At 40.6% G+C, this 19,642-nt stretch overlaps 1 protein-coding gene across 4 annotated transcripts in view; it reads left to right on the top strand.

Moving 5' to 3' along the window:
- Window positions 1-19,642, top strand: part of THOC2 (THO complex 2) — a 108,859-nt gene that overhangs the window by 33,667 nt on the left and 55,550 nt on the right. For all 4 annotated transcript variants that reach the window (XM_034782609.1, XM_034782608.1, XM_034782607.1 and 1 more), the window contains exons 7-12: window positions 1,104-1,237; window positions 6,169-6,335; window positions 7,053-7,145; window positions 8,195-8,350; window positions 13,410-13,582; window positions 18,066-18,261. In XM_034782609.1, the coding sequence (XP_034638500.1) occupies window positions 1,104-1,237; window positions 6,169-6,335; window positions 7,053-7,145; window positions 8,195-8,350; window positions 13,410-13,582; window positions 18,066-18,261 (919 nt within the window). The remainder of the gene's footprint in view (window positions 1-1,103; window positions 1,238-6,168; window positions 6,336-7,052; window positions 7,146-8,194; window positions 8,351-13,409; window positions 13,583-18,065; window positions 18,262-19,642) is intronic.

The following is a 19,642-nucleotide window of genomic DNA, read 5'->3' as shown; positions in this document are numbered from 1 at the left end:
CTGTCCCTGCTATTGCTGACGGAGGGCGGCCAGGCATCTTGCAGACATGCTGCCTCCGTCCCCCCTCCCCAAGCGCTGACTCCGCAGCTCCCACCCCATCGGCTGGTAACTGGCCAATGGTATCTGCGGCGGGTGGTGCCTACAGACAGAGGCAGCGTGCCTGCTTGCACGCTCCTCCAGGGAGCAGCAGGGACTGGGAGTCGTTTGCGGGGAGCCACCGGAGGTGAGCACGCCCTCCCCATCTGGCACCCCGAGTCCCTCCTGCGCCCCAAACTCCCTCCCAGAGTGCACCCTGCAGCCCCTCCCATGCCCCTGCCCTCCACCCCCACACTCCAAACCCCTCCCTCTGAGTTAACTGGCATTTTTAATTTACTGGCACCCCCTCCCCCATTTCCCCAGCGTGCCGGTTAAAAAAGCTTTTAGTGTATATGAAATTTACATCTATTTTTATTATAACCCCTAGTTATCTTTGTGGTTTCAAATATTTAAGCTTTCAATGGTAGAAAATGCTAACTTGCAAAATACTTAAAAATAAATTACTAATATCTCTGACTTAAGCATAGGCTTTTGATGTTTCCCTAAACTATCTAATGCAGTGTTTTTGGTCTTTGGATTGTAGAGAAAGGGCTCTGTATCTACATGTCTACTGTTTCATTTTCAGTGTCTATGACGTGCAATTAAAATTAGTTTAGATCCTTACAGCTCAATCCTGCAAGGCGCTGATACTCTGACCCCATCCAACAAAGCAGTTAGGAACAAGCTTAATATTAAGCATATGATAGTCCCATTGATTTAAAAGGGATTAATCGCATGCTTAAAGTTAAATGTGAGCTTGATGTTTCTGTTGGTTTGGGACGTGTGCTCAGCAACTCAAGGTCCTTAGCCACTATTTGAAATGAATCTTATTGTTTTCTGCATTCTGTAGTTTTCCTAATGGTTGGAAATAAAACTATTAATTCATAAGCATGTATTCAATGTTGATAGAGAAGTTTAATATTTATAAAATATTTAACCTGTATAAACTTTATTAATATGAATAGCTATCTTGTGCTGAGCTCTACACCTCATTTTATAGTGTTTAATTTCTATTTATCTAATTGCAGTTATAAACAACAGAAATTTAACTTATTAAGAGAAGAGAATGAAGGTTATGCAAAGCTGATTGCTGAACTGGGGCAAGATTTATCTGGCAATATCACTAGTGATTTAATCCTAGAAAATATCAAATCCTTAATAGGTAAGGAATTTATTGAAGCAAATATAAGTAATTATTTTCCTATTTAGTCACCTTGCGTTGCTTCTGTAGAGAACCACTCTGGACAACTTTTTTGGTGTCTTTTGGGGATCAGACAGCAGCTTTATGGTGCTAAGGTATTGCATTGCATAATCTCTGGGGTTGGTTCTGTAGGTGGGAGTTTCTGTGGTAGTGTTAATTTTGTAAATGCTATGTATTTCAATTTACTTGTGGTGCTGAAGTTGTCAGCCCAGTTTTACATGTAGTTCTCCACAATTTATTTATTTTGGACTGATATTTAAGAATGGAGTTTTATGATGATGCATCCTCCTTTTTAATTGGTGGGAGCATGGTGACTTGCCTTTTTTTTTTATTAGTTTAGATACCCAGAAGAATAAATGGCTATCCAGTTAGTCTAAAAATCAGAAATCAAAGAAATGGGTATTTCTCAAACGAAATGAAAATCAGTAAATGTTGTTGGCTTCCTTCACCTAGATCCATCTGTGGTTGATTAAGTGCTCATAAAGGATTGAACTTGGCAAAAGAGTCTCACAATGGGAGCCCAAGTTAGATTAAAAAAAAAAAAAATCTAAATCTGCTCAGATCAGCTATATATAAATTTATTTTTAGTGACTGCTTGCAAATTGGCCTTCCACATTGAGACTAAATTTAATTATATGTGGCTGTTCTATATGCACATAATGCAGTATCTTGGGCAGACTAAGACCTTAAGTAATTTAGCTGTTTCAGATTTGCAGTTTTGTTAAAAATAGGTAAAATGACCACTTACTACTTTGTTTGCTTAATATTATAAGTGAGCAGGCAACAGGGAGGGATAGCTCAGTGGTTTGAACATTGGCCTGCTAAACCCAGGGTTGTGAGTTCAATCCTTGAGGGGGCCACTTAGGGATCTGGGGCAAAATCAGTACTTGGTCCTGCTAGTGAAGGCAGGGGGCTGGACTCGATGACCTTTCGGGGTCCCTTCCAGTTCTAGGAGATAGGATATCTCCATATATTAAAAAAAATATTATTTAAAAAACAGTAAAATACAAACAGAGTCTGGGTTGCCTGGTAAATTAACCATACTTAGATTGCTTGTGTGTCTATACAAGCCTGTATTTTAGAGCAGGGGTTCTCAAACTGGGGGTCATGACCCCTCATGAGGTTGTGAGGTTATTACGTGGGGGTCGTGAGTTCTCAGCTTCCACCCACAAAACCCACTTCACCTCTAGCATTTACAATAATGTTTAATATAAAAATTGTTTTTTTAATTTATAAAGGAGGTCGCACTCAGAGGCTTGCTATGTGAAAGAGGTCACTGATACAAAAGTTTGAGAACCTCTGTTTTAGACTGACTTCACATTCTCCTCTTCCTCCCCCTCTCCCCCAATCCTACCTGAAGCCTGCGTAGGTATTGCCTCCATACCTCATAATCTTCTAACTCCTTTTATTGCCCTGGGGGGATTTTGAAATATATGGGTTCTTTAAGAACATAGACCTCCAGGGACAGAGGAAGAGTGTGCAGTACTGTGTTTAATGTAAAACATTTCCTGATGTATACAGGTCCAAGTTTGCTTCCCTTCTTACTAGGATAGCAGTCAAGGAGTTTGAGTGAGATGACTCAGCAGTATTAAGGGTGGGCGATATTAAATAATCCCACTGAAACAATTAGTTTAAATTAAGCTGGGCTCAAAACTGTCTTTGGACATTTCCACCAACAGTTTCCCCAGTTGGTAATCCTCACCTTGCATTATAAAGTGTGGGCTAGGAGTAGCAACAAACCTGCTGTGGAGAGCTGGAGTGAGAGAAACTGATATTTTTATAGTGAATCTCCTTTCAACATATTTTACTTCCTCTGTAATTGATTGTTTGCTCACTATCTCCCTCAGCTTTTAGGCTTTCTCCCCAGAGAACTATCAGGTTCTGTTTAATACTTTTATAGTAGTGAGGTTAAACCAGGCATGTCTAAGATTACTTCCACAGGAGACATTGATAATTTAGTTTTATTTTCCACGAATTAATAAAATATTTAGCAAAATTGATAGTACTGGAGAGATAAGATATATTGAAAGTCTATGAATAAATGAACATTTCCTACACTAAAAAGATTGCAGTGGATTAGTGTGTGTCTTAATAGTTTAAAAATAGGGCTTGCCAGCCTTGAGGGAAACAATTACATATAGGCTGCAATGGTGAGTCAAATATTCACCCATCTAATTATATGCACTTCTCCAAGTATATATGGGGGCTGTCCTAGTTTCAGGGTAACTGTACCAGTATTTTCGCTCTGCAGTGCATGCCAGGAGTGCCCAGTCAGGTCTCAGTTCTTCTATTGTTACCCGTCTCTGGTAGAGACCCTTGTCCCATGCCCGCGGATTGCGGGTTTTAAGACTGCCCAAATCCCTGCCTTACACTGTCATATCCCCAGTCTGCCTAAAGGCCAGCACCTGTTCAGTGCTTTTTCTCTGAAGGCTATGAACAGTGAATTGCCCGCAGTTATAAGTTACTAAACAGCTCTTTCTAAGCAAGCACATTTATTCTTAAGGTAAAAGCATTACAGAGAGAACATATAAAATAACCCATAAATTGATTTAAACACACACTAAATATACCCGGAGTCACCCATCATTTTTTAGGGCCCTAGTAGGCCAATGCCATTTCCACCTTTCTGCAAGGATTGAGGGCCTCTTGTGGTGGCCCCTCTCTCCGAGTTGCATGTGATCTCTAGCCCACCGTGATACATAAACTTAATAGGATTACAATATCTGTCACTGGGCCTTGAATAAAGGACTTCAGTTGATATGCCTGAAGATTTGTGGCTTCCCTCTTTTTCAGACCTCCTGAAATCTGATACCTATCTGAGTGGGTGTCTGCCAAGCCAGATGAGATGAAAGAACAAACCCTTCCAGTCAAATACCTCTCTTGCTTAGAATCAAAGGGAGCATTTGTAGTAAGCGTTATTTTAGGACGTATTGTCATTTTAATTAGGTGATTCCTACCCATTAGAGATAAGAGGAACAGTTCTGAAAGGTCATCTTTGATTATTATTTTTTTTTTCCTTTGGTCAGCAGTGTATAAAATTTTTCAGGGATGCAGAAGTGGGAGCACCTAGATATCCAGCATTAAAAAAAAGGAGCAACTGATTGTCTGAATGCAGGGATCCCTGGAGGACTAGACAGCTAATACCTCTGTTTTATTAGAATTACTGTTGAAAACTAAAATTTTACCAGAGTGTTTGATTAAGGCAATTAAATTAGAGCTGGATGAAATTTGAAGAGTAAATAGCCTATCCTAGGGATTCTATAGCAAGGACAAAGAATATGGGAGAAAGTGGGTAATACTGCCTTGTTCCTCTTTAGGAGAAGTGTACAAAATCTGGTGCCACTTAAGGAAGTTTCTGCAAAAGCCAAATCTAAATCATGTGGAGGAGGTATCTGTATTCAAATCCTGTTAAAAACTGCCTCTGTGTATTGGGAAGCCACTTACGTTTGGGGCTTCCTGGGGCTCAGAGAAGAAGGATTTTGCAACAAGACTGTTGTTAAATATTGAGCCAAAGATAAATTATTCTGATTTAATTAAAATGGGGAGGAGACTTCAGGCAAGAGACTCAAATTTTACAGACACTTAAGATCAGCACTGGAGTGAGTTACCTAGGGAGGTGGTAGAATCTCCTTCCTTTGCGGTTTTTAAGGTCAGGCTTGACAAAGCCCTGGTTGGGATGATTTAGTTGGGGATTGGTCCTGCTTTGAGCAGGGGGTTGGACTAGATGACCTCCTGAGGTCCCTTCCAACCCTGATATTGTATGATTTTATGATCAGTAGGGAAGTGGGATAGTAAGAGCCAGAGCTTTCAGGCCTCCTTTCATGTTTTAGTATTTAAGGAATAATAGCTAAATTAGATGTCTGGGGAGAAGATTGCTTCAGTACCCTATAATCTACAAGGGCTATGCTAACATCTGATAAAGTTCAGCTTCAAATCTGGCAGAGATGAATTTTGTAGTTGCCTGAGGTAGCTGGTATTGTAGGTATTTTGACGCTTGTTTTAGAAGAGGGCTATAGAATGCTTTCACTATTTACTACAGAGAGTATAGTACTACTCAAAATTTAAAATATGTTTTACAGATCACCTCTGTCTTGCATAGTTCTCTTGACTCAAAATTGGTTTTCCGTAAAATATCTGTTCCTTTGTAGTACTAATTAAGATAGTTAGAAGTACTGCAGGCATTGGGTCTGTGTTTTTTTTTTTTCAAATCATCATAGCTATTAAACCAGCCATTTTGTTTTCACCAAAAGCTATTTCCATGGCAATTTAAAAATTAAGATGTATTACTTATTCCTCAGTGTGCAAGTATCTGACACACAATTGGTATATTGTGGATAACCTTTGTCAGTCTTTAACTAATCAGAACTTCCTGTTTCACAATGACGAGGTTAACATTTTACTAAAGAAAATACTTTGATCTCTTATCACGGTGAATATTTGTATTTTCCCTTGGCAGGTGCGGCAGAAGGAACTGACTAAAAATAAAATATTTTTTTTCCCAAGTTCATAATGACTTTTTCTTGCTGAGATCTGAGTGTTAATATACAAAAATATTTAACAAGAACACTGAATTTTTAGCTTTTAGTGTAATCTAAATCTCAGTTCTATCCCTAACTTTAAAATTCTGATGTTTAATACAGCTGTCAACCTCTATATTTAATATAGTACCATAAAGCCAAAATATATACTGCTCTGTTTAGTTGTGCCTAATTATTTTGATATAGAGAGAATTGCTTTTTGTTCAAAGTAAATGGCTGAAAAGTTTTTTTTTTTTTTTTTTTTTTTTTTTATGGTGCATTTGTAATTTTTCCTGATTCTAATTTAATTGTGTTGTATTAGAAAATGAGAAATAGCAGAACTGAATTTTTAACTTGTATTTTTTCCTCCAATAGGATGTTTTAACTTGGATCCCAACAGAGTTTTGGATATTATCTTAGAAGTCTATGAATGTAGGCCGGAATACGATGAATTCTTTGTACCTTTGATAGAATCATACATGTATATGTGTGAACCTCAAACTCTGTGTCATATCCTTGGGTTCAAATTCAAATTCTATCAGGTAATATAGTTGTATTTTTACTATTTGAGCACTCCTTCTTCTGTCAATTCCTATTCCTGTGTAAATACAGTGATGTAAGTTTTTGATGCTTGTTTAAGAAAAAAGTTTTCTTTCCACAAAATACAATTAGCTTGGGTTGTAGAAGTCCAATTTTAGAAATAGTACGTTTCTCTATTTATGATACTTTAATGTGGGATAACTTTTTGCATTACATTTTTTAACCATCAATTTATAATCCAAAATGGAAATTGTTCAGTACTATATTTGAACCAAGCATTTTTTAGAGTACATTTTAAGTGTTGGACTGTATTTTCCTCCATTTGAACTTGTAAGAACTTGCAAATTTCATCTACATTAATGGAAATGGTGCATTGTTATAAACAGCAGACTAGACCCCTAAGAATGAGGAAAGCATGGCTGATTTTTAGTGTGATATCTCACCATCTTAACTGCAGAACTAGTAATTGCATGCAGTCACTGTGAGATGTGAAAGAAGATAATTGGTTGCACATTTTTCTTCATTCAGAATCAATATAGTAACAGGACCATATACAATGACAGAATTAATATCTTTGATAATGGGGATAGGGAGAGCTTTTATTAAGATGCCTGCTTTCTCTGTTCATCCTGGCCCTTCTTATTTTTTAAAAGTAAGTTATACTTTTCTGTGACATTCTTGATTTGCTGTTTCTAAAAATGGTAATGCTTGTCTTTTAGGAACCAAATGGTGAAACACCTTCCTCTTTATACAGAGTTGCTGCAGTACTTTTGCAACATAATCTTATAGATTTGGAAGATCTTTATGTACATGTAAGTTATTTATTTTTCTCTAACTAAATGTTACTGGCGAGAACAATGAATATGAAATTTGGGTTTTTTTCTTTAAAATGTTATCTTTTTGGCTTGCAACTGACCTGTTTCTCATACTGCTAAAACTGTTACCACAGAGACATTAAAATAAAAGAATTTAGATGGATTACCTGCTCCAGTCTTGCACACTCTCTCAGCCAAAATGTGTCCCAGGAGATCCAATACCTCCTGGGTACTTCAGGCAGGAGCATCTACGGCAGGGGTCTCAAACTCAAATGACCACGAGGGCCACATGAGGACTAGTGCATTGGCCTGAGGGCTGCATCACTGACACCCCTCCTTGCTGCCCCTGGCCCCGCCCCCACTCCACCCCTTCCATGAGGCCCCACCCCTGCCCCATCTCTTCTCCACCTTCTTCTCCAAGTGGTTTTAATAAAATATATACACTCAGTAAAGCCCCCCCACTGCGCTTGTGTGGTCAGCTGGGCAATTCCACTTAACAGAAAGCTGCTAGGTGTGTTCATCAAGCCAGGCAACCAGGAAAAAGAATTTCAATAATTTGCGGGGCTTTAAAGGGGAGGGGCGGCTTCCTGTCTAACTGACTCCTGGGCAGCAGAGTTCACAATGGTGACCAGAGCGATCAGTGTTGGTTATTGTGGGACAGCTTCTATAGGTCAGCAACAGTCGATGTAAGTAACGCAGTGTCTACATTATCCCTATGTCAACCTAACTACATTGATCTTAGTTGGATTTCAATACTTTTTTTGTTTTGTTTTTTGAATTATTGATGGCTCTGAGGACAGTGTGCAGTATAATTCTTCAGTCTTCCTTAACTTGATTAGGGTATGTCATGAATGTATCATTCTTTGAAGTGGTTCTGGGAAGTTAAAACAAAACAACAAAAACAAAAAACTCTCCCTTCTAGGGAATGAACTGATTTCTTGAGGAAGAAGAAGGGATCTAGCTTTTTCTCCTTCAAGCTTATTGATCAAAAAGTAGTTTCAGGTTATGTTAATTTTTCTTTACGTATCCGTGTTTTATTTTCTCAGCTTCTTCCAGTAGATAATGCCATTCTTGAAGAACACAAGCGAGAGATTGTAGAGGCAAAACAAATAGTTAGGAAACTTACAATGGTGGTTTTGTCCTCTGAAAAGACTGAAGAGAAAGAGAAGGAAAAGGACAAGGAAGAGGAAAAAACTGAAAAGGTATTTTTTCAAATGAGTTAATTATAATTGTAAACATAACATGGTCATTGCTATGAAAATTACTTTTTTGTCCTTTTAATATAGTGTATCCAGTTGTGATGATAAGTTTAATTGGCTGTTTATCTAAAACAAAACCAGAACTGTAATTAAACTGTTTTCTCCCCTTAAAGCCCTATTTCAACTTCTGATGTAATTTTTGTTACGCAAGAAACCCTTCCCCGCCAAAAGTGTTGGTTTAGTGTCTGTTCCTGAATTCATTCAAGGTTGTATATTCAGTTCTATAGTTAGGTAGTTTGATTCCCTCCCCCCCTTTGTTTCTTATCACCTTCAATAAATATCGCTCAAGGTTTGCCTACCTTTTGTGCTGGTTTAACAAACTTTGGTATGTTAATAATCTTGATAGGAGGTCTCATCATGTAACCCACAATTGATTTTTAACTATGCAGGGTTTATGTAATCTGTTGCACACAAACTGTGCCAAAAGAACATTATTAAGTTGCAAAGTCAAGCACTTAAAAGTTAGGAATGCCAGAACTAACGTTGCCTGTGCAGTCTCATTGTGTGAGGTCATTGTGATACAATCTTTAATTACATGACCACATACTATTTTTTTCCACAGGACCTCTTTTTCATTCCGTCCACAGAATGGACAATGCTTCCTTAATGAGAAGCTATTAAATATTTTTTCTTCTCTTCACAGTTCAGTTTGTGGCCCAGGCCTTATTTACTGCATACTATTCAAACTCTGTGCTGAAAACAGTTGTTAGTTTCCTCATGGGCTTGCTTGTGGTGCTCATAACTGTTGTCTCTGAGTTCTTCACAGACATTAATTTATTTTCATTAATGGTTGGGGTGGGGGGCTTATCTCCATTTTACAGGTGGGGAACTGAGGGCAGAGAGATTAAGGGGATAAGTATCCACTAATTTTGCATGCCCAGTTTGAGATGCCTAGGATCTGATTTGTCAGAATACTTAGCATTTTATAGCACATTATATATTCAAGCATAGCTCCCAGTGACTTCACATGCATTAGAATGCCCAGCACTTCTGAAAACCAGGCCCCCAGGGTGTCAAGTTGGACACCCAGAAAACGAGGAGAGCACAGTGGGTGACTACCCGTGAAAAGTTTGGTTTAAGTGACCGGCCAAGCATCACACAGGAGCTCTATGGCAGATGTAGTGATAAAATCCAGACCTCCGGGGTGGCATTCAAGTACCTTAATCATGAGACCGTTCTTTCTCTTCCTGCAAGCCCCTGCCTAATTCACTATTCACCTTCCAACTTCTGCAACAAACAAAGTGAGGATCAGATAAGACTCCTTCACTACACAACCCTGATTTGCCCCATAACAGTTCCATCCTCTGCACTGAATGAGGCAGCGGTCCTAAGGCGAAAAAATATCGTGATTGTGTAATTTTTCACAAGAGGGCTGAATTGTAGTTGCACAGGCAATGTTAGTATTAAGAGGAGTTGTGTTGCTGTCTCTCCAAGTTGTTTTTGAAAATCTTAGCCTAATTCTTTTGTAGCTAATATGAAAATAATCCATGATTTTTGATGCCTTTGTTATGGATGATACAGCTGGGTGAGGACATTTGAAAAGACACAGTTTAACTGCTGTGAAATAAAGTTGGTTGGATGATGGAGAGATGCTCATTACATACATTTTTAGCTGTTGTCTTCAGTGCTAGAAATTAATATTGTCTGAAAACAGACTATTGTGAAAAAATCAATAGTTTATATATTGGCAAAAAGCAGTATCCACTTTTGCCTGTGGAGATGAGTTTGGTATACTGAATAAACAGTCAATTTCAGAATAAAGGTAGTGCAAGTGTTAGAGGTCACAGGACAGAGCAATGGTACTAGATTTGTACCTCTGAGAACAGTTCCACGCAGTGAATCTTGGGTGCACTGCGCTGCTATAGCGTTTCAGTGAAGACATGCACTATAGTGATGAAAGAGTTTCTCCCGTTGCTGTAGTTAATCCACCTCCCTGAGAGGCTGTAGCTTGGTCAACTAAAGAATTCTTCCATTGATTTAGCACTGTCTACTTGGGGGATTAGGTTGGCATAGCTATGCCTCTCAGGGGTGTGGGGGTTTTGCACCACAGAGATGTAGTTTTGCTGATGTATGTTTTCAGTATAAGACCAGCCTTTAGTCTTTTGTGTCCAGTGGTGAAAACGAAAGCTTTCAAGCAATTAATCGTGCTGTTAAACATTAATAAAATATCATTTATATAAATATTTTTGGATGTTTTCCACATTTTCAAATATTGATTTCAATTACAACACAGAATACAAAGTGTACAGTGCTCGTGTGTGTGTGTGTGTGTGTGTGTGTGTGTGTGTGTGTGTGTGTAAAAATAAGATAGCATTTTTCATTTCACTTAACACAAGTACTGTAGTACAATCTCTTTATCATGAAAGTTGAACTTACAAATGTAGTTACTATGTACAAAAAATAACTGAATTCAAAAATAAAACAATGTAAAATTTCAGACCCTACAAGTCCACTCACTCCTACTTCTTGTTCAGCCAATCGCTGAGACAAACAAGTTTGTTTTCATGTGCAGGAGATAATGCTGCCTGCCTGTTGTTTACTATGTCACGTAAAAGTGAGAACAGGCTTTCACATGGCACTGTTGTAGCTGGCATTGCAAGAGATTAACTTGCCACATGCACTAAAGATTCATATGTCCCTTCATGCTTCAACCATCATTCCAGAGGACATGCGTCCGTGGTGATGATGGGTTCTGCTCAGTAACGATCCAAAGCAGTGCAGATGAAAGCATGTTGTTTTCATCATCTGAGTCAGATGTTACCAGCAGAAGGTTGATTTTTTTTTTTCAATTTTTTAAAATTTTTTTGGGGTGATTCAAGTTCTATAGTTTCCACATCGGAGCACTGCTCTTTTAAGACTTCTGAAAGCATGCTCCACACCCTGTCCCTCTCAGATTTTGGAAGGCACTTCAGATTCTTAAATCTTAGATCGAGTGCTGTAGCTATCTTTAGAAATGTCACATTGGTACCTTCTTTGCATTTTTGTCAAATCTGCAGTGAAAGTGTTCTTAAAATGAACAACATGCTGGGTCATCATTCGAGACTGCTATAACATGAAATATATGGCAGAATGCGGGTAAGACATAGAGCAGGAGACATACAATTCTTCCCCAAGGAGTTCAGTCACAAATGTAATTAACACACTTTTTTTTTTAACGAGCGTCATTAGCATGGAAGTATGTCCCCTGGAATGGTGGCCTAAGCATGAAGGGGCAGACGAATGTTTAGCATATATGGCACGTAAATACCTTGCAATACCGACTACAAAAATGCCACTTTCAGGTGACATTTTAAATAAGTAGGCAGCATTCTCTCCCGTAAACGTAAACAAACTTGTTTCTCTGAGCGATTGGCTGAATAAGAAGTAGGACAGAGTGGACTTGTAGGCTCTAATGTTTTACATTGTTTTGTTTTTGAGTGCAGTTATGTAACACAAAAAAATCTACATTTGTAAGTTGCGCTTTCACTATAAAGATGTATTACGGTACTTGTATGAGGTGAATTGAAAAATACTATTTCTCATTTTTACAGTGCAAATATTTTTAATAAAAAGAATATAAAGTGAGCATTGTACACTTTGTATTCTGTGTTGTAATTGAAATCAATATATTTGAAAATCTACTACGGGATGGCAAATCCGCGGGCCGGATCCGAAGCCCTCAGGGGCTGGATCCGGCCTGCGGGCCATAGTTTGCCCACCCCTGCTCTACTGGAAAAATAGAAAAGAATACCACCTGTGCCCCCAACTCTTTCACCCTCACTACAAGAGCCCCGTAGTCACTAGTGATCTGCTCAAGGTCATACCTGGTACTATCATATAATGTCCATGTGGGTGAGGAGCAGAGGATAGTAGTCAGAGGGACAGATGAGTCACATCAGGCTTTCTGTAATGTCTCAGCTGCAGGCTCCAAGCATGCAGCATGCCTCCATGGACATCAAGTCAGGTTGGCAGATGGATGCCTCATCCCCTTCCAAAGGGGGGCAACGGTGGTCGGGGACTCCTGTTTTTCCTCCTCTTGGGTGTGGTGGCCGTGAGCCTGCCAACCTTGGGGGCAGATGGCTCCTCTTCTTCAGCCACGGGGTCTGCTCCTTTCTTACTGTTGCTAGTACATCATACCTGTTCTTCACCTCGATGGATGAGGGACCTGCATGGGAGGGGAGCACTGTCTTCTGCCTGAAGTAGCCAGCAGATGGTCTTCTCCCTATAGAGCAGCTGGTTCTCCTTCCTCCTCTGATGTAGCTATATCTTTTCTAGTCGGCTAGCGTCCTCCATCCTGGATGTTTCCTTTTGCATTCTGCTGGTGAAGAAGTCCTGGTGCTCCTGGATGCTACACAGATGAGCCACCATCTCCTTTCATTTTAAAATGCAATATTTGGCAACCTAATTTTACTTGCCATAGAATTAAGTTCCAGATTCTGTTTCTTTTAGAACATTTGCTAACATCAAAACCACAGTATACAGCGTTGTATAGGAGGTGATTTCTTCCACTAGTGAAAGGGAAACTTACATTTTCAAATTCAGATCCTGGCATAAATATTTAAATAATACTTTAAATATTGTCTTTAAAATTATGTATTTTCAGTTCACTGTAATGTCTAAATACACCATTAAGTTCAGACTTTTCATTTTTCTAACAGCACTTTGTACATTGTAATGGTATTTAATATAAATTTTCCTATTAAACCAGAAACTCAGTCCCATTTTTCAAAACAATATTCACTGCTGCAAGGAACAATACTCTAGAATTAGTTTTTAGGTTTGATTATGATTGTGTTGCTGAAGAGTGTGATCATATCTTACAAATATTTTAAATAAATTTAAAAAAAAATGTATAATAGGAGTATTTACTGTATGGTAAAATACATTTGAAATAATAATGGCGCATAGAAAACAAATTATGTCATCTTGTCGATTTTAATTCTTCTACCGAAGAGGAAACACGGGGAAGTTTAGGAATGCATTAAATTTTTCATTCAAATTTCTTGTTTGCTATCTTTTTCAGCCACCTGACAACCAGAAACTTGGTTTGTTGGAAGCTTTGTTAAAAGTTGGTGATTGGCAGCATGCACAAAGTATTATGGATCAAATGCCTCCATTTTATGCCACTTCACATAAGCCTATTGCCATTGCCCTTTGCCAGCTTGTACATGTGACCATTGAGCCTTTGTACCGCAGGTAAGATGAACAGCTGCCTTGCATTATTAAATGTTGGGAAATTGTACAGGATAGGTAGAGAATGTATTCATCATGTTTGCAGACTCTGTAAGGCTGAGAGGTGTTGCATTTCTTTGTTAGGACAAGATTAAAATACATTATGAACTAGATTGGAGAAATAAGCTTAATTTAATAAGGACCAATGCAAAGGAGTTAATATAGGATGGAATTTGCCTGCCCTGCTAAATACCCAGTAATTGAGCTGTGTATGCGGGAAGGGAAAAGGGAAGAGAAGCGTGGGGGTCATGAGATTCACCATACAGCCTGGACCTAGGGCTACGGTGTACACATGCTAACAGTACTCCAGCTTCTAGGTTTTAATAGCTCCTGTTACTTTTCTATACCTCCTCCACTAGGGGAGAATCCCACTGATTCTGAGAAAATGCACATTTCCCCCCGCATGCCTCCAACACCAGCCTAGATGTTAGCCTAGGTTGGCATGCAGACTATTGTCCTTTATGGAGTGGATCTGGTGGCATGTGAATTTCACCCATATGAAAGAATAATTGAATGTATAAGTGAATTCTAGCTAGCCAATAATACAAGAGAGGAAGACGTGAAGTTGATAGTAGATAGTACATTGAACAAATCAACAATATGAAACTTTAACAAAAAAAATGAGAGAATCAAATACTGTAGTGGGGCCTTGCTAATTTGTGTAAGTAATTTGTGTAAGTAATATACATGAGAGAATCACTCCGCTCTAGTAAGTAATGGTTAGGGCCAATGTTCCATCTAATTTTTCCCAGGCATGTGTGGAATGAATTTTGTTATGTGCACCAATATGGAGGGGCTGAGGGGTTTGGAGTGTGGAAGGGGGTCTCAGGGCTGCAGCAGAGGATTGTGGTGGGGAGGGTGAGGGCTCCGGGGTGGGGCTTGGGATGAGGGGCTCCGGGCTGGGGCAGAGGGTTGGGGGGCGGGGAGGTGAGGGTCCTGGCTGGGATGGGGCCGGGGATGAGGGGTTTGGGGTGCAGGCTGCCCAGGGGCTGCAGCGGGGAGAGAGGACTCCCCCCAGCTCTCTCTCCCCACAGCAGCACTTGGGCTGGGGTGGGGAAGGGCAGGTCCGTGCTGCATCCGGTGGAGAGAGGCGCCTCTCCCCTCCGCAGCCCTGAGCGGGGCTTAATAGGCAGCTGCGTGGCTGTGCAGCTTGGAGGAAACTTAGGTTAGGGCTCCGTGTTTGTCTTTGAGGTTGCGGAAGTCACAGATTCCATGACTTCCTGCGACCTCCGTGTCTTCTGCAGCGGCCGTTGTGCCTCACCCCAGGACTGCCTGAGCAGCTGGCCCAGGGAACAGCCACACCAGCTGCTGCTGGAGTGGCTCTGAAGCCAGCTGCTTGGGTGGCCTCGCAGCCAGCCACACCAACTGCTGCTGGAGTAGCCCTGGCGCCAGCTATATCGGCCACTGCTCTGGTGGCTCTGGAGACCGCTTGAACAGCAGTCCTCATAGACTAATAGACTTTAAGGTCAGAAGGGACCATTATGATCATCTAGTCTGACCTCCCGCATGATGCAGGCCACAAAGCCGTCCCAACCCCTTTCCCAGTCCTGGGGCGGCCGGAGCAGCTGCTGGCTCTGGCACTCCCCCCAGTGGAGGCCAGAGCAGCCACTGGCCCCCCGGGGCTTCCCCCCACCCCGGCAGCTGGTGCCAGGGCTTCCCTTCCTTGGCAGCTGGTGCCATGGGCCCCCCGGGACTCCCAGACGCTGATGCCATGAGCTTCTCCCCCTCTCCCCCGGCAGTTGGTGCCGCGGGCTCCCCTAGTGCTCTTCCCCCTCTCCTTCCCTCCCGCTGCTGGTGCCACAGGCTCCCCCCCTCCTAATAGCCAATCAGGGGTATTTATGATATAAGTCATGATCAGGTCACAGGCCATGATATTTTGTTTCTTGCCCCTGACCTGTCCATGACTTTTACTAAAAATGCCCATGATTAAATCATAGCCTTAGAAATGATAGACGTCAGTTATAATACTGCATTTAGTCTTGGGTATACCGGTGTAAAAAGGGAGAGGGAAGACTTGAATAAATCACATTGCCAGCCTAGCAATATGTAAAGAGAGGTTATGGAGAAGTTAGAAGATCTGTTACTCTCGTTAATCAACAAGGACGGAACAAAAAATAACAGCTTTAAACTGCAGCAAAGAAACACTAAACATATTCCAATGCTTAGAACAGAGGTTCCAAAACCTTTTTTTCACTTTGCCCCTCATCAGAGATTCATGTCCCCATATGCACACCCTCCTCCCCTACAGCTACGGGAGAGGGATACCCCAGCAAGCAGAAGGTGGTGAGTGCCTGGGAGGCCGCAAGGGATGGTGGGTGGTGGATGCCTGCGGCAGCTGGGGGTGCTAGGTTGCTCTTCGTTCACTCTCACCCCTCCGTCGCGTTCACCCCATCAGGTTCAGCTGCCCCATCCTTTATCTCCGTGGTCTCCAAAGTGGGGTGCGCAAGAGGATCGTTGGGGGTGCACGGCAGGAGGAGCGCTTTTTTTTGTTTGTTTTTGCTTCGTCTTCAGTTCGGGCGGGAGTCTGAGCGGCTTTTTTTTTTGCTTTGGCAAAAATGGTAGTGCCAGTGCGGCAGGGGGTGTGTGCTCAAAATTTTTTTACCGATAGGGGTGCGCGATCAAAAAAGTTTGGAGACCACTGCTTTATCTGTTGCTGAACCCAGAGAGATTGTTGGCAGCTGCTGGAGAAACTCCGCCTCTTCTGTGCTGCTGCTTTCTGATAGTGTGAGGCTACAGCTGCAGTGAACCCTGCCATTCCTGCCAAATGTGGCTCCCTTGCAACGTGCATGCACCTCTGACTAGAATTTCTAGTCAGGCGATAGCAACAGCCTCCTAATGGTATCACCAGGTGGGGCCTGTCGTGTCCTGGAGGAGGTGGCTGACTTGAAGGTGCCTTTGCTCCACACTGCTCGCCAGCCCCTTAGTTGTGCCTACCTATTGCAATCCCAGGGGAATGCCCCACAGTTGGAAAACCAATGGTTTAGAATATCTATTTAAAAGTTTGGCAATACAGTAAGCTATCATATGAGATTATAGAATTGCCATCATTGGAGTTACCAAGGTTTTGCTAGGTACCCATCTATCAGATATATTTTACAACTAATCAAAGCACTTCTGTCCTGATACGGTAATAGGCTAGATAATTCAACAGGTGCCTTCCAACCCAAATGTTTTGAGTCTGTATATAATTTTGGCATGGGAGAAATGTATAAGGGCTCAAGTTGTTGATTTTTCCCTCTTTGTCTAATTCTATCCTCAAGTACATCTATGCTACTCTCAATCAAGTTAGTATGGGTTGTACATGTGTATTTAAGGCAGAATTGATTCATGTTGGCTGTTATAAGTGGATCCAACTGCTGGGCACCATGCGCCTATAAGCCATCTGGATCTTCATTGAGTTTAATCATTATTCCTAGTTTTGCATCTACAGGGCACATTCCTGGGTTCAGACTTTTTATCTGAGCCCTTCCTTGTGCTCCTGTGTTGAGTCCATTTTTTCATGGGGATGGCTTGGTAGTTGAGAGGCTGTCAGTGGCCCTAGATGGTTATCTTTGTGGTTTCTTAGAGATTGTCCTTTAACAAGATAAGATATCAAATGCTCCTGGGTAGGATAGCTGACTGGAATACATCATCATACCCTTGAGCAACGTTAGATGAGAGTTCAGCACATAACACAAAATGGATGTCCTAATCCAAAATGGAGTTCATAATTTGTTTGACATATCTTACTCTGCCACTCACAGTAAATACAGTATTTGTGTACAGTATCTTTCTGATCTTATGTTAATATGTTTAGCTGGTAAAGCAATTTTCAAGTTTTGTATATAATATTGACTTCACTGCATTTCTGTTTACTATTTTTTTAATAATTTTTTTTTAGTCTAAACTTGTTTGAGAGTCATGCAAACAATAAATGTTCATTTTTGATATAGCTCAGGTCAATACTGTTACCCAGTCCTGTTCTGATTATTAAAGCAAATCTTAAATATTGGACAGTTCAAAGGACAAGTTCAATTAAAATAAGAATATTTCACTTAATATACTTAGATTTACTTTAAAGACAATATTTATTTAATGTGGAGTGAGTTTTTTACCATATTAAAAATGAGGTTTTTATAAAATATTTTGTACCCACTGGTAGTGATCTTGCAGGTTTTATTTAATTATGTAGCAACAGAGTCCCTTTGATAAGAAGAGGATTTGGGGATGAAATCCTGATCTCATTGTAGTTAATGGCAAAACTCCCACTAACTTCAATGGGGCCAAAATTTCACCAAATCAATCCAGAAGACTCTAGTACACTGTTGTATTGAAAAAACCACTGAGAAAATAATATAGAACCATAGTAACTAAAATCAGTTAACTAATAAACTAAATGGTTTGTCCTGACTGTAAAAGTGAATAGTCCTCATGTAGAATGTGAAATTTTATACTTCTGTTTTCACAGAGTTGGAGTACCTAAAGGGGCTAAAGGGTCACCAATTTCCAATTTGCAAAATAAGAGAGCCCCAAAACAAGCAGAAAGTTTTGAAGATTTGAGGAAGGAAGTGTTCAACATGCTTTGTTATCTTGGTCCTCATCTCTCCCATGATCCCATTTTATTTGCAAAAGTGGTTCGCTTAGGAAAAGCATTTATGAAAGAGGTTGGTAAGAGAGAGCATCTTGTCTAAAGTTTTTGATGGAAACATACTATTCCCGTATGATGACAGCAAAAGATATTTTATTAAATACTTGTGATGTGTTCACATGCTGAAACAGAAAATGTCCGAACAGTTTTTAAAAGGACAATCTCCCTTTGCTGTTCCCACCCATTGATCTCCTTTATTATAACTATTTTACAATGTTATCTTTTGTGTGGATAGATTTTTATGAAAAAATACTATACAAGTTCATTGAAGCTTTTGCACTGGAAAAATGTGAAGGTCTTCCTGAAGGCCATGGTGAACAATAGACCAATATGGGACCAATTTTAAAAAGTTTGTTTCTCCTCATCTGTTAGGTATCATGGAGAGTGGGGGATGTGCTTTTTCTCTCCCCTTCGGTGAAAGTTGCCAAATCAAACCCCCCATCCCAGTGGTTGGATATGTTGAAGAGCTGCTATTTTCTAGCTGGACTGCCTCCACTGCCACCATGATGCTGCCATACGGTAGCTATAGAGGCTACCTCTCATATGCTGCTGACAGGGATGGGTTTAATTCAGAGGGCTATGAAACCTTCTAAATCCCAAAGTAGCTCACTTTATTTTTAAAGTGGATCCTTTTGGGTGCTATTTTGGCCACAGACCTTACTTTTCCACAAAGTGAGTGTCAAGACTGTATAGTGATCTTTTTTTTATTTAAAAAGGACAAAGGGGAGTTTTTTTGTATTATGAACTCTCTTGGAATGTAGTCTTCAGATCAAGTCAAGGCCCCTGGGTTGTTTTTGCTTCTGTTCCAGCAGTGTTCTGTTTGATACAATACAGGTTTGGCCACTTTGCTGACCTGCCTCATCTTTCAGGTCATCAGTTCAAAACTATAAAAACAGTTGAAGCTTAAAAGTGAAAATGAATAATATTTAAAACTTGGTGTTACTTGCATCTTTGCATTCTACAATTAGTGGCTTGCCCACTCCTTTCCTCTCTTCCCCCTGCTTTTTCACAGGTTGCTGTGCTCTCTTAGGATATGTCTACACTTCATTGTAAGCTCAGGGTTCGAACTCTAACCCAGAGCTTGGACTCAGGGTCCCAGGACCCCATGGAGATGTAGGGTCCAAGCCAGAGTCAGGCGGGGACCCAGAGTTAAAACTACATTACTTTGCAGTGTAGACACATTCCCAATGGACTTGTGCTCTGGAAATCTACCAACAGCATCCCACAATCCAACAGGCTGACTTTCTTTGTCCTTTGGACAGTCAAGTTTGGTGGATAGTCAGGTTTCCCCATACTACAGCACCAAAAAAGGGGAGTGTAGCCACTGAGGCCCCAGATTGGGACCTAGGGTTCAATAGTTCCTAACCTGGTGTTACAATTGAGTATAGATGCTCAAG

This window comes from Trachemys scripta, chromosome 9 (assembly GCF_013100865.1).
Source record: "Trachemys scripta elegans isolate TJP31775 chromosome 9, CAS_Tse_1.0, whole genome shotgun sequence".
NCBI lineage: Eukaryota > Metazoa > Chordata > Testudines > Emydidae > Trachemys > Trachemys scripta.
Note: the sequence above shows the minus strand (reverse complement) of the source record. Positions and strands in the feature narration are given on the sequence as shown.